The sequence below is a fragment of the Lontra canadensis genome, unplaced genomic scaffold, assembly GCF_010015895.1.
Source record: "Lontra canadensis isolate GAN:19392208 unplaced genomic scaffold, GSC_riverotter_1.0 scaffold88, whole genome shotgun sequence".
In the NCBI taxonomy this organism is placed as follows: domain Eukaryota; kingdom Metazoa; phylum Chordata; class Mammalia; order Carnivora; family Mustelidae; genus Lontra; species Lontra canadensis.
This window is the reverse complement of record NW_022631082.1, coordinates 699,948-722,297: the sequence shown is the minus strand read 5'-3', so window position 1 is coordinate 722,297 and position 22,350 is coordinate 699,948. Positions and strand designations below refer to the sequence as shown.

General features: G+C 56.6%; 1 protein-coding gene across 3 annotated transcripts in view; it reads right to left on the bottom strand.

The window, feature by feature from the left end:
* The window catches only part of ATCAY (ATCAY kinesin light chain interacting caytaxin), a 29,108-nt gene extending 8,519 nt beyond the window's left edge, over positions 1-20,589 (bottom strand). The window contains exons 1-9 of one of the 3 annotated variants that reach the window (XM_032883563.1): positions 20,496-20,589; positions 19,614-20,173; positions 16,932-17,049; positions 6,688-6,746; positions 3,768-3,989; positions 2,388-2,573; positions 1,983-2,085; positions 1,014-1,145; positions 621-707 (exon numbers count right to left, since the gene is read on the bottom strand). In XM_032883563.1, coding sequence (XP_032739454.1) covers positions 621-707; positions 1,014-1,145; positions 1,983-2,085; positions 2,388-2,573; positions 3,768-3,989; positions 6,688-6,746; positions 16,932-17,008 — 866 coding nt within the window. In that variant the 5' untranslated portion in view covers positions 17,009-17,049; positions 19,614-20,173; positions 20,496-20,589. Of the gene's footprint in view, positions 1-620; positions 708-1,013; positions 1,146-1,982; positions 2,086-2,387; positions 2,574-3,767; positions 3,990-6,687; positions 6,747-16,931; positions 17,050-19,613; positions 20,261-20,495 lie in introns of those variants that run through there. The other 2 variants (XM_032883566.1, XM_032883564.1) reach the window with 2 other exon arrangements.
* Between the last annotated feature and the right edge of the window lie 1,761 nt (positions 20,590-22,350).

Below are 22,350 nucleotides of genomic sequence, written 5' to 3'. Positions count from 1 at the left end.
CCCAGCACCCCCTGCTAGTGATATTATTGTTGGGAGGGGCTCGGACCCTCCTGGTATCCTCAGGGTCCCCTCGCAGACGCAGGAGCGGACGGAGAGGGACTCACTTCTGGGCGGCTGGGGTGGGCTAGCGACCTGGCTGCACCATCCTGGCTGGGTCCCGTGACCCTTCTGAGCCCCAGTTCCCTCGCCCGTGCCATGGGATAGCGACAGCATCAGCCAGCCCCTCAGGTGGTGGGTGTAAACGTGGAAAGGTTTCCAGCACTTACCACGCGAGGGCTGCCTGCTAGTGTTTTTCCTGTGTTCCTCCCTTAATAACAACACATGGGACTGGAAACGGTTTACAGCAACAGTACAGGGGCGCCTGGGTGGCTCAGGCGGTTAAAGCGTCAGGTCCTATTTTCAGGGTCCGGATGGGGCTCCCGGCACAGCGGGGAGCCCGCTTCTCCTTCCCTCTGCCTGATGCTCCCCCTGCTTGTGCGCACGCGCAAGCGCTCTCTCTTTCTGATAAAATCTTGAAACAAAAAAGCAGTAATACACAGTCGGCGCAGAGCAGTGCCCAATACAGATGACAACAGCGGACGCGCACAACCCGGAGGGGCGGGCGCGGAGGCAGTGGTTACCTGATGAAGGGGCGGGAGATGGCCAGCACCGTGCGGATGAACCAGGACGGGTGCACGATGATGAGCGACTTCAGGTTTTTCCGCAATCTGGGGGGGCAGAGGAAAGGCCCCGGAGAGGGCGGAGCTAACAGGTGCCGCCTCCCCGGTGCTCCCCGCTGACTGCTGGCTCGGTTTTCAGGGTGGGGGGTCGCTGGCTGTGAGGCTGGGCCCTGCGCCCAGCCTGTGAAGGGCCGCCCTCACGTCTAGTCCCCGAGCCACCTCCCGTTCCCGAACCATCTCCCGGGGCGCCCGGGTTCGGACCGCCCGCTGTGGTCCTCGGAGGGGGGGGCGGGGTGAGGACCGCGCCGCCTCCCAGGGGACCCCGGGGCGCCCCGCAGCCTGGCGCGCACGTACCTCCTGTCGATCATCTGGTAACACTTCTTCAGCCAGCCGATGCCCGGCATCCTGCGGCGGGGCGTGGCGCCGTTCAGGTAGACGATCATGTAATCCTCCGCCACCAGCAGCTCCAGGCTGCTGATGACGTACCTGCTCACGGGGGCGGGGGGGGCACGGAGACGGGGGCGGGGGGGACAGAGTTAGGGAGCCTCGGCCCCCTGTGATGCAACCCTGGGACACATGCTTTTGTGTGCGTGGCCATCCTAGCCCCTGCCCTCAATATCAGTGTCAGTGCGCAGAACCATAGCGCATAGAACCACTCTCTGCCCTATGGAGCACTTATTAGGCACCACGTGTTTTACAGGCATGAGCTCATTAGTATCTCCGGGAATCTGGACACGGGGCTGGTATCACAGCCCCGGGTACAGCCCAGGGAACGTACACCCCCCCACTGGACAGTCCAGTGGACAGACGTGAGGGGTCTCGGGCCTGTTCCTGCCTCCACCCTCCCTGAGTGATTTTAGAAAAATCCTTTCCTCTGGCTCAGCGTCTACTTCCCCACCTGTAAGCTGGGTGGGGTGGGGTGGGGGCTCCCTGGTTTCTGGGGCTTCTTCCTGCTCTGACCGGTCATCCTCTGAACCAGCCGGCACCCCAGTCCCACCTGGTAAGAAGGGAATCTTCCCAAGAACGCACATAGAAGTGATCGTGATCACGGAGCCCCTTCTGGGACCCGCCAGGGCTGGCGTCGGTGTCTGTCATCCCGCAATTTCACCCGGGGGTCCCTGGCCCGGTGACGTAACCTCCCTGGGTCTCAGGTGCTGCCCCTGTAGCCTGAGCAGCCACAGCCCCTCCCCCCAGGGCCAGCTGAGTGTGGACTCTGTCTTTCCGTAGGAAGCGCTGGGCCCCGAGGCTGGGGGTGATGATGGCCCATTCCAGCCGCTGACGGAACCGTGGGCGTGAGACGGAGTGGGGTCGGGGGCCACTTACAGGAAGAGGTTCTCCATGATGTAGTGGTAGTCGGGGGAGCTGCTGTCCGGGAGGAAACAGGCGGCAAACACGATGATGGCGTTGAGACCTTCGCCGTAGTACCCTGGGGAGAGGCGGCCAGGGAGTGGCTGGCGCTCTGAGCTGGCCCCTGCTCTAGCCCAGGCCCCCACCTCCTCGACAGCCAGACCCCCTCCCAGAGGGTACAGCTCCGAGTCCCAGCACCTTGGCTGGGGGAGCTAGCAAACCCCTGAGTGCGCCCAGCCTGTCCCTGCCTGCCCCACGTCCCTGCCCCAGAGACTTAACATCCCTACGGCTCAGATGAAGAGACTGAGGTCCACAGAGGGTCTCTGAGGATCTGCAGTTGGCTGACAGGAGCCAGGAGGAGCCCGAGGGCTGCGCTCTCACCTCCGTGGGTCACTACCCTCATGTAGGGCCGGATCATGTGCAGGTCGATTCGGTGCTCCTGTTCTCCGATGATCACTGTCCTCCACAGGCGCCCATTGGCGGCACTGCCGTCCTCCGCTGCACCGTCCCCAAACAGGTCTGCGCTGTCCCCAGGCATGTTCTTGGCGGCAGCCACGGGGGTGTCATCTGGAAGGAGGCCGGGGTGAGCATAAGGGATGCCTGAGTCCAGACCTTTTGTCCTCTCGCCTGGTCCCCTCTCCCCTGCTGCCGGTGGACGCGTGACCCTCATCTTTCTCCCGTAACACTAGTCCATGTGCTTTTCCCTGCCCGGAGGCCCTGCCTGTCCGTTTGCCCCTCCTACTCTCCCTCCATGGCTCAGCCCAAATGCTGCCTCCTCCAGGAAGCCCTCTGGGGCTCCCCCTTTGCTGGCCTCGCAGAACACTCTGTTGGTTTTGAACTCAGAGCCTCTGAACACCTATACTACGCAGGGAGGTCGGAGCAGTGATGGAAACCCCCAGCGCCAGGAAGCCCAGGGCTGGGCGCGGCTGAATTCCAGAAAACATCTAAAGAGGTAACACCAGGGGCGCCTGGGGGGCTCAGTCAGTGAAGCGTCTGCCTTCAGCTCAGGTCATGATCCCAAGGTCCTGGGATGGAGCCCTGTATCGGGCTCCCTGCTTAGCGGGGAGCCTGCTTCTCCCTCTGCCTCCGCCCTTCCTTCCTGCTCCTGCTTTCTCTCTCCCCACTGCCCCACCCCCCATCAAATAAATAAATAAAATCTTTTAAAAATAAACAAACAAACTGGTAACACTAATTCTTCTCCCTCTTGGCACTGCAGAAAATTCGGGGCATCCTGGGTGCTGAGTGGGTCTCCTGGGCCCCCCACTCAATGCCAGGGGCACTCCCAGTGTGACAGCCCCAGACATTCCCAGACATGGCCCCATGACCCCTGGGGCAGGACTGCCCCTCAGGCGAGACCCCTGCACCCCTCGTCCTGTCCCAACCCCTCACCCTACTTCCCTCTTAGCACCAGCAACCAACAGCAACGAGCTTGTGCACATGTTGTCTAGCATCCGTCTTCCTGCCAGCCGGACGCCACCTCTCCTGCCATATCCCCGCCACCCTCCCAGCCCCCCGGTCAGGACCTGCTCCTGCACAAATTGTCCCCCCACACACCTGTGCCATCAGTGGGAAACCTTTCACTTCAGACTCGGTCACATTTGAGAACCACGGAAAAGCCACAAAAACCCCACAAGTCCACCGGAGAAATGCGTGGGGCATCGCAGCAGGGGACGCACGCTCTGGGCACTGCTCTGGGAGCCCCGGTTGGTGGCCCCGGCCCACCTGAGCCCGAGGGCATGGATCGAGCGGCCTGGGCCTCACCTTCCCACTCTAGCTCGTTGCCGTTCCCCAGAAACTCCAGCGAGTCAGTCTCGTCGGGGGTCTCGATGTCGTCCACGTTGATGTCCAGGTCGTCAGGGGTGTCCAGGAAGTCGTCGGACAGCAGGGAGCCCTCGCTCTGGTCCAGGGAGATGTTGATCTCCGGGGCGACCAGCGTCTTCCGCTTCCGATGAGCTCCGTTGAAGTTCAAGGTGTTGGGAGGGGCTGTTCAGAAAACAGGAAAATGAGATGAAGTCATTGTCACTTCTTCTTTCCTTGTCCCCCTCCCCCTCTCCTGACCTGGAGAGAGCTCCGCCCCATCGTGTGGAATGGTCAGAAGTCAGAGGCCATCCTTTGGGGCAGGCAGGGTTCAAGGCTGCAACATTCTACCCTGCACACACATCGCCTCTCTGTCTGCCGGATGGGCCTCAACGCGGGGGGAGTTGGGTCAGGGTCACATGGGCGGCCGCGGACCAGCCCCCGGGCAGCCTTCCCCGCTCTGGACCCGCCAGTATCTGCAAGCGCTGTTGCCTCTGGATACGGCAGCAGAGAACGTCCCCTGTGCTACTTGTTACCTCCCCGTGATGTTCACCTCTTTAATGACCGACACGGACCACGCCACGTGAGCCAGGCCCTCTGCGAAGTGCTCTCAGGTTGCAACTGGGCAAGACCCGTGTGAGGCAAGTTCTGTTATTACGCCCTTTATCAGGTGAGCAAACTGAGGCCCGGAGGGGGTGGGTCCTTCCAGATCTCTCCGGAGCTGGTCAGGATGGGCGTGCCTCATGGTTTGAGCTGCTTTCTCCTGGACAGTCCTAGCTGGGACTCTGGTCTCCTTGTAAAAACGACGTCCCTCTCCACCCTGGCTGCCCCGCAGGGGTTAGAGCGGATCCCACAGCGAGCTGTGAAGAGCTGGCCTCACGGGGGTGATGGAGGTTACCTTCTGTTCGAGGAAAGGGCCCCCCACCTGCAGTCCCCAAGCCAGCTAGAGGGAAAGAGTCTACCCTCCCTTGGGAAGTCACCCCCAGCTTCATTGGTGGACAGTGAGCACAAAGTAAAGGAGCCCGTGGGAGAGCCCACATTCAGGGATCCGTAAGTAAATGGACGAGCTCCTCACTTTTCTTTTTCCTTTCAATTTCTCCAGCCCTAAGCTGGAAACAGGGCTCCTGCTCCCTGAGCGGGTAGAGCTGCAGGTCACAGCACGGTGGCAGGGAGCCTGGGGGTGTCCACACAACACTCTCCCCCAGCAGGGAAGCTAGGCAGTGGCGATGCCTCCGGCGGGCCTGCAGGAAAGAGCACTGAGCCAAAGAGCGTTGTTCTCCAGCCTTAAAATCCAATAGAATTTGCACTTAAAAAAGAAAAAAAGCCTAACAAAATATGTCCTGCCAAGCTTCGGACTCGCTGGGACGGATGATCTTTTTCTTCCCTCCCATTTCTCCTTTTTGGAATGAGGCTGTTTATCCCCGACCTGTCCCATCATCGTATTTTGGAAGTAGAGAACCTGTTGGGTGTCACACGTTCACAGCTGAAGAGGGATTTTGTCCCGGGATGAACCACACCTGAGTCTTCCACCTCTTAACGTCCCTCAACTGATTAGATGCAGCCCACCCACATTATGGTGCAATCTGCTTTACTCAACATTCACTCATCGATATGTTAATCTCATGAAAAAAGTGATTCTCAGGGACGCCTGGGTGGCTCAGTTGGTTAAGCAGCTGCCTTCAGGTCAGGTCATGATCCCAGCGTCCTGGGATCGAGTCCCACATCGGGCTCCTTGCTCAGCAGGGAGCCTGCTTCTCCCTCTGCCTCTGTCTGCCTGTGCTCGTGCTCTCTCTCTCTCTCTCTGACAAATAAATAAATAAAATCTTAAAAAAAAAAAGTGACTCTCAGGGGGAACATCTAGAATAATGCTTGACCACATCTCTGGGTACTGTGGCCCGGCCATGTGGACACATAAAATTAACCAGCATGTCCTCTCCATCTCCTGTACTAAATAAATCTCATCGGCAAAGTCCCTTTGGCCATGTGAGGACACATTCGCAGATTCCAGGATTAGGATCTGGATATCTTTGGGGGCTCTTATTCAGCCAGCCACACCTAGGAAGGGGGGTACGTTATGACGCAGCCCTCACTGTACAGAAGTAGGAGACAGGGTCGAAAGGGGATGAACCCAAGATCTGGGGATGTGACAACAGCAGGCAGAGCCTGGTGCTCAGGTCAGAAGGAGGACTGGTCCTCTGGGGTGCCCCAGAAAACTGGGACAAGCTGGTCCCTGTCTCTGGCTCATAGGCAGACCTGGCTCTTAGTGCTGTGTGATGTTGGGGATGTGGCTGTCCCTCTCTGGTCAGTCTTTCCTCTGAAAAGTTGGGTGCCATGGTGAGCCACACAGGGGAGATGCAGGCAGAAGGGAGGCCCCCAGCAAGACTCTGAACAGATGCCACGGAGGAGAACACATGTTCAGGGAAGCTCCTCTCGCTACCCTGGACCCCCTATCTCCGAATTCTGGGGTCTGGAACCTCAGAGCCCTGAGCCTTCCTGAGTGCTTAGGGCAGCAGAGCCTTCCCAAGACTGACTGTGCTGGGTAACCCCTGGGCACTTTATATATGTCATCTCATTAAATCCTTACATGCCCCTTTCTGCAGGAAGCTCACTACCTGAATTTAACAGATAAGCACTCGGAGGCACAGAGAGGCTGAGCAACCAGCTCAAGGACACACAGCAACACCGCGTGCCAGTTTCGTGACCGGGCCCACACGTCTCTCACCCACACTGGCTATTTTCCCTCCAGGCCTCTGAGCAGAACAACCCCCTTCCCTGACATTCCGCCCGGGAGGCATGGCCTCTGACCCGGGTATAGTCTCAGCCTCAGGCAGAACGAGATCTGGAAATAGCGCGGCCGCTGCCACACGCTTAAGGGGACACTTACAGGACGTGTCTTCCGTGGGGCTGCCAAGAGGGTCCATCCCTGTCTCTTCTGGGAGTGGCCTGCAGACATCCGCCACCGGAGCACAGGGAGCAAACAGCAAAAGACTCGGTTAGTTCTGGGGAGTCACTGGGACGGAATGCACCTGCTCGTCGGCTGGGAGATCATAACACATGAGAGCCGGAGGGCTCCCTTCAGGTCGTCTCGTGGACATCAGGTTGCTCTGTCCTCCTCTTGGAGGCAGAAAGCCAAAACCTAGAGAGAAAGAAGGTCTCATGCAGGGTCACAATTTCTCTTTGGAACAGACGTAGTGCTTTCTGGGGGGCCCTGCAGAGTTGGGTCTCTGACGAATTTTGGCTACTAAATGCGGCAAAAAGCTGTCGAGGAAACACGGCCATCAGCCAAAAGAGCTCGCCGCGGTCAGCGCCTGAACGGTTCGAGCGACAGAATACATCACAGGGCATCGGACTATAAGCCAGAGGTATAAAATAGAGCGTCCATGAGTCCATGAAGATGTAAATAAATGACTGAATAAATAAATAGGGAGACGAGACAAAATTTCAGTGCAGATGTCCAACGAATGTCAAGGGAGTCCTTCCTGTAAGCATGGGCTGGGGAGGGGGGATGGCATGCAAATGGGTGAGTGACCAAGCAGGGGAGACACCTGACTGCTCACCACAGCCAGGGGACTGAGGCAACGTCTGGGTGACAAGCCGTCCCCCAAGATGGCGTCAGGAGAAGGACACTTGACTCGGGGATCTTCCTCCCCAAGCCCATTCCCCCAGGTCTCACCGTGAGAAAAGCCCCAGACGAATCCAGGGAAGGGGCTTCCTACCAAACCCCTGCCCCGTCCCCCAAGCCACCGTCAAGGGGCACCAAAAACCAGGGAAGTCTGAGAAACAGTCCCAGCCCGGAGGAGCCCAAGGAGACGTGACGACTCTGTCACGTGGGAGCCTGAGACAGGGTCCTGGGACGGAAAAGGGACACTGGGGGAAACTGAGGAAATCGGAATAGATTGTGGAGTTTGCTTACTGAGAACGTGTCAACGTGGGTTATTACTTGTGACAGAAGCACCCTTCTAAGGCAAGATGTGAATCACAGGGCAAGCCACATACAGAATATATGGAAACTTTCTGTAATATTTTTGCAACTCTTCTGTAATTCTAAAACTTCTTCCCTTTACTTATTTATTTAGAGAGACGTATGGAGGTTGGGGAGGGGAAGAGGGAGGGAGCAGAGCGCCCGCTACGTGCGGAGCCGGACGCGGGGCTCGACCTTCTGAACCCGGAGACGATGATTTAAACCAAGATCGAGTCAGACTGAGCCACCCAGGCGTCCCTGTAAATCTAAGACCCCTAAAAGGGCAAGTTTTTTTCTTTTTTAAATAACGCCGCCAACTATGCGTTTGTAGCCCTTTAATCCTCGGCTCAGCGTGGATTTGCAAAATAAGACCTTTTTTAAAGATTTTATTTATTTATTTATTTGAGAGAGAGACAGAGAGAGCGAGCAGGGGTTGAACGAGGGAGAAGAACAAGCAGACCCTGCACTGAGCAGGGAGCCCGACGGGGGGCTCAGTCTCGCTTCCCTGAGACCACGATCTGAGCCGAAAGCAGGAGTCGGCCGCTCACCCGACTGGGCCACGCAGGTCCCCCAAAATAAGACCTTTTTTTTTTTTTCCTTGGCGATACCTGGGCTCCTTTGGGGAGCGACCGCTCATGCTGCCGGAGTTTGACCCACGCGCAGGTCCTTTGCTCTTGGGAGATACTGGGTTGGAGGCAGGACTTTTGCAAAGCCCAGCGGCTCCCAGAGGCCCCAGCCGCAGGCCGTGCTGGCCCAGGGAAGCACTGCCTCACCTGGGACACTCAGCAGGAGAGGAGGGGATGGACTGTGCGTTCCTTCCATTTTGAGGACCTGTTCCTCTGGGCACGGGGCTGGTTTGCTTCTCCCTCTTCTGCTCGCCTTCCTCCCACTCCTCAGACATCTAGGGTTCCTTGAGCAAACACTCCCCGCCCAGGTGCAGTGGAGGGTCTGGGGGGTAAGGGAAGGACGGGACCTCGCTCTGCCCCCATGCAGGTCAAAGGGCCGCACTGGAAATTCCCACAGGAAGGGACGACACGCGTCCACACGAAGGCTCACACCCCAGTGTTCACAGCGACAGGAGTCACAGCAGTCAAAACGTGGAAGCACCCCAAATGTCCACTGACAGATGCACAGATACACACGGTGTGTCCCCCACGCGCGGGCAGGTCACCCGGCCCCAGCAGGAGCGAGGTGCCCCCACGCGCAGCCCCGGACCCAATCCCGAGCCTACGACGCGCAGGGAGGGAAGCAGACACAGGAGGCCACACGGGGTGTGAGCCCATGCATGTGACACACCCAGACCAGGCTCCTCCACGGACGGGATGGGAAGGGGGCTTGTGGGGGCTGGGGGCAACAAGTGGCTGCCAAGGGGGACGAGTTTTCATTTTGGGGAGGTGGAATGTTCAGGAACTCGATAGAGGTGAGAGCCGCTTAACATCATAAATGTACCAAACACAACTGAGTTGTGTGCCCACAACTGCTGCTCAGCGGGACGCCTGCTTCTCCCTCTGCCCCTCCCCCTGCTTCTGCCCGTGCTCTCTCTCTCTCTCTCTGTCAAATATTAAATAAAAATTTTAAAAAAAGAAAAACAAGCTTGGAATGAGGTCAGAAGAGGCCGACAAGGCAGACACACCCGCTGAGAGTCCCTGCTGCTGGTCTGCAGCTCCACGGGAGTGACCCACGGAGCCCAGGGCCCCAGAGCCCAGAAACATACTTGTCACCTGCCAGCTTACCCCAGGCGGCAGACTGACGGCGGAGGCCCCGCGGCAGGTCTCGTCCTGCCCACGCGGCCCTGGAAGACACTTTAATTTGCGGTCGGATCAGAGACGAGCCACAAACATTTCGGATTTTTGTCTTTTTACAACCACGGCCCTGCCGTCTGTGAGTGGTAACCACGCGCCAGGAGCGGATTGCGGGCCGCTCCCCTGGGTGCTGGCACGTCATTCTGGCTCCCTACGGTCCTGTCCACCGCCGGCCGGGCGCCCGCCGCGGTCTCCGGCTGCGATTCCCGTGCAGGGCGAGCTGGAATCGTACTTACCGCACGGGCAGGGCGCCCGCGGCGGGCGGGCTGGGGATGTTCATACCCGCTCCTTACAGCACCTCTAGGAGGCAGGGAGGAGCCCACTGCGCAGAGGAGGAAACTGAGGCTGGCCTCTGACCTCCACCCTCCCCCACCCCTCCCCGGGGGAGGGGAGGAGTTACAACCGGGGGCGGAGCCGGAGCCAGTCGTTGCTCTCTACCGCCCCCTGGTGCTCGTTCGGCGCACGTGCACCGACCCCAGTGGGGACATCAGGGAAAAATCCACCAGCCTGGGAGCCTGGGCCTCTGGACCGCCTGTCCTGCCCCCGTCTCCCCCTGCCGGAGGGAAGCTGCACAGTTCTGCAGCCCGGGCTGTCAGGATGTGATGCAGCCACCCCACCCTGGACAGGTCCACCGTAAATCACATGTCGGCCACAACCTAGCAGAATGTGGCCCGGTGACAGCGGAAAGGTCAAGGTGGGGAAAGCATCTAGCTGCTTGGTGCAGACGGGGAAACTGAGGCCCCAGGGAGGCGGAGCGGGTGTCTGAGAGAGCCTGGAAGCACACTCCCGCTCTGCCACTTTTCAGGGTGACGCGTGTGGGTGGCACCCTTCCCGCTGAGCCGGTTTTCCGCATCTGTAAAATGGGAACGGAACTAGCCCTTCCTTTCCACTCAACTAACAAAGGCATGTTGAGTGTCGGGGCTCCGGGCTACATCCCCAACCCGAGCAGAGCGAGGACAGACCCCCCGGCCAGGCTGCAGGAACAGTGAGTCGATGGACCACCCAGGGGCTGCTGTCAAGACGCCTGGTGGATGGACATCCCCCATCCTGGGATGCCAAGGGAAAGACACTACACTCAACAAGGCGGGTCTCCTGCCACCGACAGACGTCCAGGTCTCCCCGATAAAGAAGCAGCTTTGTCTTCACTACCACGGGCGACCCCAGACTGCCCTGGGCATTTCAGACACGCCGGTCCCCGCAGGCTGTGAGCCGCTGCCTTGGAGTAAGTCGCGAAATGGAAAATATACCTCCTCGGGGCGCCGGGGCGGCTCAGTTGGTGAAGCGTCCGGATCTTGATTTTGACTCAGGTCATGATCTTGGGGGCCCTGAGATGGAGCCCCGCAGGGGCCTCAGTGCTCAGCGGGGAGTCTCTCTCTCCCTCTGCCCTTGCCCTGCTCCCTCTTTCAAAATAAAGATAGAGATACATACTCATGTACAAAATAATATAGGAAACATATAATATATTCTATATATTATATATAAAATATACATGTAATTATATATATGATTATATGTAATTGCACATAATTGTACGTGTAACATAAAAATATAATAATAGTATATGTTAACAAAGAATGGTAAATTAACAAATGCAGTAACACAAATATAAATAATTTCTGTTTTTTTAAGATGTTTAACTTATGGATTTGACAGAGAGAGTGCGCACAAGTAGGCAGAGAGGCAGGCAGAGGCAGAGGGAGAAGTAGGCTCCCCGCCCAGCAGGGAGCCCGATGCGGGCCTCCATCCCAGGACCCTGGGATCACGACCTGAGCCGAAGGCAGAGGCTTCACTGAGCCACCGAGGTGCCCCAAGTAGTTTCTATATAAATATATAATTATATAATATGACATGTTATGTAATTATTGTATAACTTTTAACATAAATATGATGAGTAATATATATCATATATGTAGAAAATGGAAAACTATTGGTTCTGCTTCTTTGCAGGGACGCTGACTGATACTGGAGGAGAGAAAGATAACAATGGAGTAAACCAATAGATGAAGGAAGCCGAGGGTGATATTCGCCACAAATAAGCCAGAAGAATTGGGAGAAGAGGAGGTGCAGTGGTGGGCAGTCAGGGAAGGCATCTTTGAGGAGGCGACTTTTGAACGTATCCCTGAAAGCAGGAGGCTGGCAGCGTGGGAAGCCCGGGGCAAGGACACTTCATTTGGGCAGAGGCTCTGAGGCAGGAATGAGCTTGGAGAGAACAAGGAACAGATCAGAAAGGCGCCAGTGGGGTGGGGGGGAGGGGATGGAGGATGGGGGAGGGGGATGGGTAATGGGGGAGGGGATAGAGAGGAGGGGAAGGGATGGAGGGCAGCCCGCTCCAGACGTAATTATGGTACGAAGAGGTCATCCTGGATTAACGGGGCCCTAAATCTGGTGAGCGGCGTGTGGATGAGAACCAGGGAATTTGGACGCAGACGAGGGATGGGGCCACATGAGGACGAGACAGACTGCAGGGAAGCCTCAGGATTGTAGGCTGCCCAGAAGCTGAGAGAGGAGGGAAGAAGCGTCCCCTTCAGAGGGAGCAGGGCCTTGGTGACACCTTGACTTTGGATTTCTAGCCTCTAGAACCCAGCTCTGTTGTCCCATGCAGCCCGCAGTTTGGAATCCAGATCTCTCACCGGCACCCTTCCAGCTCATGACATCTGGGAGCCCTCTACCCCATTCCTGCCACCTAGTTGGGCTCCGGGGTTGCATTCCCTACCACACCAAGGCCTCCTATGCCCCAGTGCTTTTGCACCTCTCACCCCTCTGTCCAGAGTGCTGCTTCCTGCTTTCTCTGTTGGCCTCCTGCAAGGATGTGCTGTGCCTCTTCCTATCTTGCTTTGGGGAGTCACGGGCCCGGCCCTCAGAGAAGCAGCTCTTGGAAGAACAGACTGGGTGAGGGCAAAACTGTGAGTGCTGGAGAGGACCAGCGGGAGCACCAGCAATTTGGAGCGTCTCTGCGGCTCAACAGGGCAGACCTCAGAGGCCGCTCCTGGCTCAAGTCCGCCCTCACATTCCAGCCTCTGGCTTTGGATTTCCAGGGCGTGAGACAAGGGAATTGGAGATGCACTTTGACCATGCCCCCTGCCCTGCCTGTGCTCCAGGACTTGGAGGGCATTGCACTTGGGCACAGCTGCCTCAGTCTCTGCTCTGGGGCTGGCGAGGCCGTTTCTGGTGCACGGCAAACACACAGTCTCTTTCTGGGTGGAGGGAGGCTTTTCCGAGGCTCGAGACTGGGCTGACAATGTTGGGGCCTCACAGCATGACATCCCCAAAGCCCAGCCCAGGGAACCAGAGAGGTCTAAAAGGTTACTCCTTGGCCACTTGGTGGTTTCTAGATGTCCGGACAGATGTGCCATTGTGCCTTCTCGGTAAGGTCCAACACCCCTGTCCCTTCGTCCCCCTCCAGTTCCCCCCCCCGCACCACAGCCTCAGGGAGGCTCCCCAGGCCTTGGGGGGCACCACAGCCCTGCCCCCACCCAACTACACACCCCGCAGTCGGGCTGGGTCTTTGCAAAGAGGACGTTACAGACTAAATCACGTTCCCCACCCCCAACCCAAATTCACATACTGGACCAAACCCCAGAGTGACTGCATTTGGAGATGGGCCTTTAAGAGGCAATCAGGTTAAAGGAGATCACAAAGGGGGCCTTGATCCCATCAGGTTGTGCTTTATAAGAAGCGGGAGCGACTGGGGCGCCTGGGTGGCTCAGTGGGTTAAAGCCTCTGCCTTTGGCTCAGGTCATGATCCCAGAGTCCTGGGATCGAGCCCCACATTGGGCTCTCTGCTCAGCGGGGAGCCTGCTTCCCCCCTCCCCACCCCTGCCTGCCTCTCTGCCTACTTGTGATCCCTGTCTGTCAAATAAATAAATAAAATCTTAAAAAAAAAAAAAGAAGAAGGGGGAGCAACAGGAGTGATCTCTCTGCATGGGAGTGAGCACAGAGGAAAGACCATGGCCAGAGGGCAGCCGACTACAAGCCCGGAAAAGAGCCCTCATTGAGCCCAACACTGCCGGCCCCCTGACATGACTTCCTGCCTCTAGGAAGGTGCGAGAGTAATTGTCAGTGGAACCCTGTTTTGTCCGCATAAGCAGACTGGGACAGAGGAGGAGACCAGAAGCCATGAGCCGGCTCGTCTGGAGCACAGGACAGAGAAGGGCAGAGCTGAGGAGGGCGCAGTGGTGCTCAGAGCCCTCTACCACTTCGTGCCCTGAACCCACAGTGGCCACACATGTTTGGGACGGTTGGGGTGGGTGCCACATGAAATCAGCTCCGTGTGTGTGTTGGGCTGTGGGAGAGAGAATGCTCTGGCATGGCCCCAGGCCGGGACAGAGAGATACAAACAGGAAGAGGGGCAGAGAGACCAAGGAGGGAGGGAGAGACAGAGAGAGACACAGAAAGGGGAGAGACATAGGAGGGAAGGAGAAATGGGGGAGGGAAGGAGAAAGCAAAGGGAGTGTAATTCTAATTGGCAAATCTGGGGAAAATCTACAGATATGCCTTACACTATTCTTGTAATTTTTTATTCTAAGTTTAGAACAATATCAGAATAAAAAATTACAAACAAAACCCACGGCCACTTGCTTGTGGAGGGAAGGGCAGACTGAGACCCCAGTCAGGCATCTGTCCCCCCCTGTCCCTGCCTCTCCTTAGCTGTGAGATGCTGGCCAAGATGCCCCCTCAGCTTTCCGTCCATCTCTAAACCTGCTTCCACTGGCCTCAGGGCCTTTGCACACACTGCTCTCTGAGCTTCGAATGCTCAGCCCCTACCCCTAGCCTTCTTCATCCTTCACAGCTTAGGACCAGTGTCCTCCCCAACCTCTCTACTCTCTCCAACCTGGTCAGACACGCCCGCCCCCAGGTCTAGGCATTCCCCCAGCTACCATGAACCCAGCTTCAGTTTTATATTGGGTTTATAAGTTTATAAGTTCACAAGGGAAAAGTGTGTTTCTGCCCCAGACTGAATGCCCCACAGGCTGTCTTGTCTTGTTTGCCGTGTGTCCCCAGTGTCTTGCCCAGGGCCTGGCATACAGTGGGTGCAGAGCCTTACAGAGAATGGAGATAAAAAGCGGCGAGCTACATCCTCTCCGGGCTGCCCTCTGGGGCAGAGGTGAAGAAAGATGGTACAAGGTCATGGTGGCAGGAGGGGCTGTGGGCACGGGGCCAGCCCTCGGGCACCCTGAGCTGGACGATGCCTCCGGGGAGGGATCACTGAGCTGGAAGGAACAGAACTGCGGGCTGTCGGGCACCAGACAGAAGAGCTTCTGTGGTCGGGCACCCGGCTGCCCCAGCAAGGAGCTGCTCTCCCATCTTGCGGAGCGAGGAAGGCAGATGCTGCGGCTGAGGACTGGCTCCCGCCCCCGGCTGCACAGTGGGGCCACTGTGCTGCAGACACTGGCCCACTGAACCCGGAGAGGGACCCTCTGCAGCTGGAGAAACTCACTTGAAATTCACATCTGCAGCTGCCCCATTCGTCTCAGCAAGGCTTGGGAGGGGGCTGGCTTTTACGTGGTGGGGGGGGCAGGGAGCGGGATGAACAAGGCCCCGCTGAGAAAACCCGTCCGAGGGGGACTATGCGCTCCGTGGCCTGCCTCACGCGGACAGCCCACCCCTGCCGCCTCGTGCCGCACGCCTCAGCCAGGTCCCCCAACGGCTCTGCGAGCGAGGGATTAACGTCCCCGCTTCACAGACACAGAAACTGAGGCACAAGGAAGTCTTTGGCCCCTCAGCGGCTGGGATTTTCTGGAGCTGGAGACCCTCTTCCCATGTGCTTTTGCAGAGAGACGGTTACATCATGAGCTCCTGGGCATCAGCCCCTGCGGTACCCTGTTACGGAAGGACGGAGGTGGGCCGAGTGTCCCGCCATCGGATTAAGGGAGCCTGTGCCAACCACGTTCCTTACCCCACGCCGCCCCGAGGAGCAAACAGAGGGACACGAGGCCTGGTGGCTCACATGTCTCCACTCCCTTCTCGCACGGCGTCTTACTCCTGCCCGTGACCGTCGCCCGCTTGCGCAATAGCTACTGAGCGCCGACCGTGCGCCGGGGTCTGTCCTCTTGCTGCCATACAATGGCAGTCCAACCCAACGCCCCAGCTGGGGGGGGGGGGTCTGGTGGGGGAAACACTACAAACAAGATACTTATGTGACGTATTTAAGGTATTAGACTTGCCGAGTGTCCTGTGGCTAAGAACCACCGTGCACTTAGTGGCTTACAGCAGCACACATTCGTTCTCATACGATTCCAGAGGCCGGAGGGAGTCCGAAATCGGCTTCACGGGGCTGAAGGCAAAGTGTGGGCAGGGCCGGTTCCTTCTGGAAGCTCGAAGGGAGAATCTGGGAAAGGTTTGAAAACAGGCTCTCCCTTCGAGCTTCCGGAAGCACCCTTGCGATGACGTGGGGACAGCTCAGGGTCATGTCCCCATTTTGAGGTCCTTAACTTCATCACGTTTGCAGAGTGACTTTGCCGTGCAGGGGAACAATCGCAGGGCACGGGGATTAGGATGTGGAAGTCTTTGGGGGCCGCTGTTTAGGAAGGAAACCATTCAGGGACTGAGCCAGTGGGTGATGAATGGCCCCAAGAGGTCCCCTCCGGGAGGGAGGCTTGTGCGCTGAGATCCGAAGGAAGCAAGGGAAGCACGGTGTCTGGGAAGGGCATTCCAGGCAGAGGGAACAGCAAGTGCAAAGTCTGACAGTCAGCACCGGGAAGGAATGGGAAGGAGCTTCTAGAACTGGAGGGGCGTGAAGGGGATGTGGTGGGAGAGAGATGGAAGAAGGAGGGGAGGGTGAACGGGGATTTTCCCTGGGGAGGGTCTCTGCCCACAGGTTTTTTTTTTTTTTAAAGATTTTATTTATTTATCTGACAGAGAGAGAACACAAGTAGACAGAGAGGCAGGCAGAGTGAGAGGGAGAAGCAGGCTCCCCGCTGAGCAGAGAGCCTGATGCGGGACTCCATCCCAGGACCCTGGGATCATGACCTGAGCCAAAGGCAGAGGTTTTAATCCACTGAGCCACCCAGGTGCCCCTGCCTGCAGGGGTTTTAAGCAGGAGTAGGATGAGATCCCTCTGCCTGCCACAGGTAAAAAAAAATGTGGTAATACCTGGATTCATGGGAACACGTGTAAGAACATAACAGTCGTGAGAAGGCTGTCGAAGAATGATCAGAGCTCTTAAAACAGCGTGGGAATGGGGGGTTTCGGGCGGCTTTGGTGGAGGTGAGGGGGTGAGGAATCAATCATAAAAAAATTCAGCAAATATTTGTTACGTGCCTGGCCCCATGCACCGGCAGCGTCCCCCACACCCCAGCTCAGAGAAGCAGTGGGTATTCCCCCAGCAAATGCGACAGGTGGGATGTGGAGACAGAGAAGCGGTACCTGGGAAGACCTTCGTCCTGCCATTCTTCCTTCACATCCACGTTTTCCATCCGGAGCGTGGCTTCAGTGGTCCCCATGAGAACCGAGGAGAGGCGCTGACGTGAAGCAGAGATGAACCCTGAAGGTGGGCCAAACGGAAGCCTTACTGGACGGTCATCGTACTAACAATCCCCCACCCACGTGTGGCCCTTCAGATCAACATGCGGAATGTTGCATCCTTCCTTACACTGAATCACGGACGAGCCCAAGGAGGTTTCCCCAGGTCCCAGGTGAGAAAACAGAGATGTAGAGAGCTGACTACCACTACATGGGTCTGGAATTTGAACCCAGGTGAGGGGCTGAGTCACCAGGTATCAGCCCACCTCGCTATGAAGCTCTGAAATCCGTTCTCCTTAGGGCTCATCATCCCTCCCTTACCTTGGATTTAAACTGGGAAGCAATAAATCCAACTAAAATCATTTATACTAAAGTGTTAGTGACTGATATACTTAAGCTTCCTCGCTGGGACTCTTTTTTGGTTTCTTTTAAAAGATTTTTAAAAGTTTTATTTATTTATTTGAGAGAGACCGAGATTAAGAGCGAGAGAGCACAAGCAGGATGAGAGGCAGAGGGAGAAACAGACTCCCCACTGTGCAGAGAGCCTGATGCGGGACTCCATCCTGGGACCCCAGCATCATGACCTGAGCCGAAGGCAGGTGCTGAACCAACTGAGCCACCCCAGTTCCTGGGGCTGACGCTTTCAAATAGGACCTGGTTGACCCCAGCCCACCTCTACCTTCTCCAGGCTACCTGCTCTGCTCCTTTACCCCCAACAAAGAAGCAGGTCTCGACCCCACGACCTCAGGACTAGGGCCGGCAGCATGGAAAGAGACTGGGGCTGGAAGCTGGGGTCGTAATTCTTACTAAGCACAAAACACAAGTTTTGTTTTTATTTTTCTGAGGAGCTGGGAACCGGATGGGGAGACAGGCAGCACCCTGAATGGTGACTCCCCCGGTCACCCCTCGCAGCTTCAGTAGCCCCATCTGCAAACCGAAAAGTTGCACTAGAGAGGAGCTTTATGTAATACCTTTTCCGACATAACATTCCAGGATCTTAAACTTGGTCAACTTCATGGGTTCCACGCTTTGAAACCAGTGGCTTCCAACTGCAGATAATGTTGCCCTCGCCCCTCCCCCCAGGAGACACTTGCCAATGTTTACAGGCATTTTGGTGTCCCAGCTTGGGGAGGGGGCTACTGGGATCAAGTGCACGGAGCCCAGGGATGCTGCTCAACACCGCAGGGGGCTCAAGATGCACCCCCCTCAGGACCAAGAACGATCCAGTCGAACTGCCAGTAGATGAGGTCGAGAAACCCTGTCTTAATTGCACGCTTGGGAAGGGAACTCGGGCTGGGCTTGACAGTCACTACAGAGGGCTGGCTGTGTCCTTGCCGCCCATCCTCCAAGCAGCTCCTGGGTTTTTATTCGAACACGCCAGCACCTAAGCCTTCCCCTCCCCCCGCCCCCCGTCCCCACCCTTCCAGATGCCGAGGCTACCCCTCTGCAGAGCCGGTGCAAGGCTAACGGTTTGGGCGCGGATAGCAGCCCCCGTGGGCGGGGTCTGCACTCGCGGTTGCGGGTCGGGTCGGGGTCTGGAGAGGGAAGAGGGAAGGCCAGGCAGCGGGGGAGAGGTAACTAAAATTAGACACCCCCCCTCCCCCGCCACACACACTTGGGTGAGAGTTTCCCACTGGATTCTTGTCACCGTTCTGAATGTCGTCATTCATTCATGGAGGAGGGACAGTAAGACGCAGTACGCCAAAAAAAAAAAAAAAAAAAAAAAAAAAATCTCTTCCTATGCCTGGGGCGAGAACCACCAGAACCTTGCTGCAGGGGAAAGTTCGGGTCAATGGAAATGAATTTCCTTTCAGGGGAGAGCGAGGTCTCTGCATCTGTTTTCTTTATCCCGAGCAGAGTGTGACCTCAGCCCCCAGGAAGCACAACCCCCCCCCCAATCCCACCTGCAGCCGGGACCCTGGAGCCACACATGCCGGCCCCACGATCCTCTCAATGTGGGGTGTGGTGGGTCCCCGTGGGCCCTGCACACTCCTGTCCTAAGATCCCGACTACACGTTTGAGGATGGAGAATGAGGCAAGGCGAGGGGCCGCTCGGCTGCGAGGCTCGGCTCTGTGCTGTTGAATTACCGGTGTGTCACATTCAAATTCAGACAAGGGAGGAGGAATCAGTGCTCAGCCTTCTCCCTTCCTTCCCACCCCATAGGCAAGCCTCTGTGTACACATCTAGCAAGTCTTTTTTTTTTTTTTTTCCCTCCAAATCCGCTCACGGTGTTATAAATAGGGAATGCACAGAGATGGGACGTGTACATCTCGGTCTCTTAGGAAGCGTCTCAGAGAGAGGCTGAGGGTTTTATCAGCCTAATCTCTAAGCACGTCCTGAAAATGGTGCAGTCCTCCGCCGAGCAGGTGCACGGTAGGCACGGAAGGCGGACTGTGGGTGTGTATGCCTGCGGATGGTTTTCCCCGGCACCGGGAGACATGGCTGTGTTGCCATCCGGAGAATCACAAGACCGCGGCTCCCCGCCTGCTCCAACCCGCCCCACCTGCCAGAAGGGGCTTTGCGGCCGCGGATGCCTCAGGACAGACCTCGCAGGGCAGGGCTGCGAGAAAGGAAGGGGGACTCACCTCGGAGGCCTCCGCCGGTTACGCGCAAACAAAGGCGAGCCCCGCGCGGAGGCAGCCGGACACCCCTCGCCTTCGGAGCGCGGTCCCCCGGCCTTCAGAGCATCCGAGGAGGACGCGCGCAGGGGCGGACTCCGAACCCGGGGAAGGTCACCCGAGCAACGTGGCGGCGCAGATGGGCGCTTTCATCCGGAGGTGGGGGACGGCTGCAGCGAGCGGGCGGCGGCCCCTCGGCCGGCCGCGCTCGAGGCCCCTGCCACCGCCGCGGACCGTGCCTCCGAGGTGTTTTCTCCTCGCCAGCTCGCAGCTGGCGGAGGCTCGGCTGCCTTGAGACAGTTAATTATGCTGCTTTTGTGTGCAGGGTGGGTGAGTGGGGGCAGGGCCGACCGAAAAGCACAGCCCCTGCCAGAATCCGTTGCTCCCCATTGGCTGAAAGGGGAGTATTTCCAAGAGCCTCACCAGGGGCAGAAGCGGAAATGATTTCCCGATGGCGCATCACAGATTTAAAAACAAAACAAGGAACAAACAAACAAATAAATAAACGACTGCGATGGCCTCATTCCCTAGATTAGGAGGGAGGGATAGAGGGAAGGGAAATAGCTTTAGGACCCCATTCCCTGGGTCCCTAGCCGGCCGCTCCCTGTGGACCGAGCCGCGCGGGCTGAGGACCCCGCTGCGTGCTGGGGAGGCCGAATCCTCCGAGACACACTTGCTGGGGAGGGGGTGGGCACCGAGGGAAAGGCGCCCCCTGCAGTTGTGCGCCGCAGGGGCCCTGCCTTGGCGGACGCATGAAGAGTGCAACCTCTGAAATCCGATCAGAAGGGGGTTCGAACCCTGGCTGGGAGGCTAACGAGCGGGGACACACCACGGAGTGAGTGATCTTACCTGCCGGGCCTCAGTTTCCCCATCTCTGAAACGGAAACATCATGGTACTGGCGTTTGGGCGTGTCATGAGATGATGTAGGAGAGCACTTCGCAGGGCGCCCGAGAGAGCTTCTCTACGTGGTTTGTGTTGCTGTGTCTGTTTTTAGACCCGTAGCGGGTTGAATGGTGGCCCCCACGAGACGTGACCATGTCCTAACCTCTGGAACCTGTGAATCTGACCTTATTCGGAAAAAAGGTCTTTGCAGACGGAATTAGGAATCCAGGACTCTCATCTGGAGATGAGGTCCGGTAGATTTATGGTGAATCCCAAATCCAACCACAATTGTCTTTACATCTGCAAACCAAGGAATGCCAAGGATAGCCAGCAACCCCCAGATCCTGGACAGGCATAGAATGGATTCTCCCTCACAGTCTCCAAAAGCAACCAACCCTGTCAGTACCTTGAGCTTCAACTTCTGGCCTCCAGAACTGCCAGAGAATAGATTTCTGTGGTGATTTTTTTTGGGGGGGTGGGGGACCTGCACCTGGTTTCTGATACTTTGTTACAACAGCCCCAGGAAATGAACCAATCCCCCCACCCCAGTAGGAGCCCGATGCCTATTGCTTCCTGTTCTGTAAACACATCCCACCACAGGACCTTTGAACCTGCTGTTCCCACTGCTGGGAACACTCATCTTATGTTATTCAGGTGTCTCTCCTCAGAGAGGCCTTCCCCAACCACTGCTATCTTGCCCCTCACTCTCTTACCCCATTCCATTGCCCAGTCTGATTTTTTTTTAGTATATACATTTTTAAAAAGATTTTCATTTATTTATTTGACAGAGAGAGAGAGAGAGAGAGAGATCACAAGTAGACAGAGAGGCAGATAGAGAGAGGGGGAAGCAGGCTCTCCGCTGAGCAGAGAGCCCAATGTGGGGCTCGATCCCAGGACCCTGGGATCATGACCTGAGCTGAAGGCAGGGGCTTAACCCACTGAGCCACCCAGGCGCCCCAAGTATATACATTTTAAAATTGTGGTAGAATACTCATAATATAAAATTTACCATTTTAACTGTTGGGAAGTGTATAGTTCAGGACATGAAGCACACTCCCATGGCTGTGCAACCATCCCCACTATCTATTTTGAGAACTTCTTCATCTTCCAGAACTGAAACTCTGTCCCCATTAAATTAACTCCCCATCTCCTGGCTCCAAACCCCTACAACCTCTAACCCACTTTCTATCTCTGTGGATTGCCTGTTTTGGACATATCATATAAATGAAGCCATACACTATGTTCTTTCTTTATGTCTGGCCTCTTTGGTTGAGCATAATTTTTCAAGGATCACCTGCATTGCAGCGTCAGTGCTCTGTTCCTTTGGGTGGCTAAAGAGTATATTCCATTGTATACATGAGTCACATTTTGTTTATCTGTTCACCAGCTGATGGACATCGGGGCTCTTTCCACTGTTTGGCCGTTGTGAGTAGTGCTGGTGTGAACAGGGCGTACACAGACTTATCTGGGTCCCCGTTTTCAGTTCCCTCAGGTACACACCTGGGAGTGGAATTACCAGGGTATAGAGTAGGTCTGTGTTTCACTTACTGAGGAGCCTGATTCCCCCCACCCCGCCAACAGCACTTACCAGTATTTGAGATTATTTACTTATTTCTTTGTTTATTCTCTGACCCCCAGCTAGATTATAAAATTCAAGATAAAAGAGACTTGGTTGGTCTTTTAAAAAAAAAATTATTTATTTATTTATTCGAGAGAGAGAGAACAAGCAGGGGGAGTTGCAAGCAAAAGGAGAAGAAGACTCCCCACTGAGCAGGACCCCGGGATCCCAGGACCCCCGGGAACATGACCTGATCCGAAGGC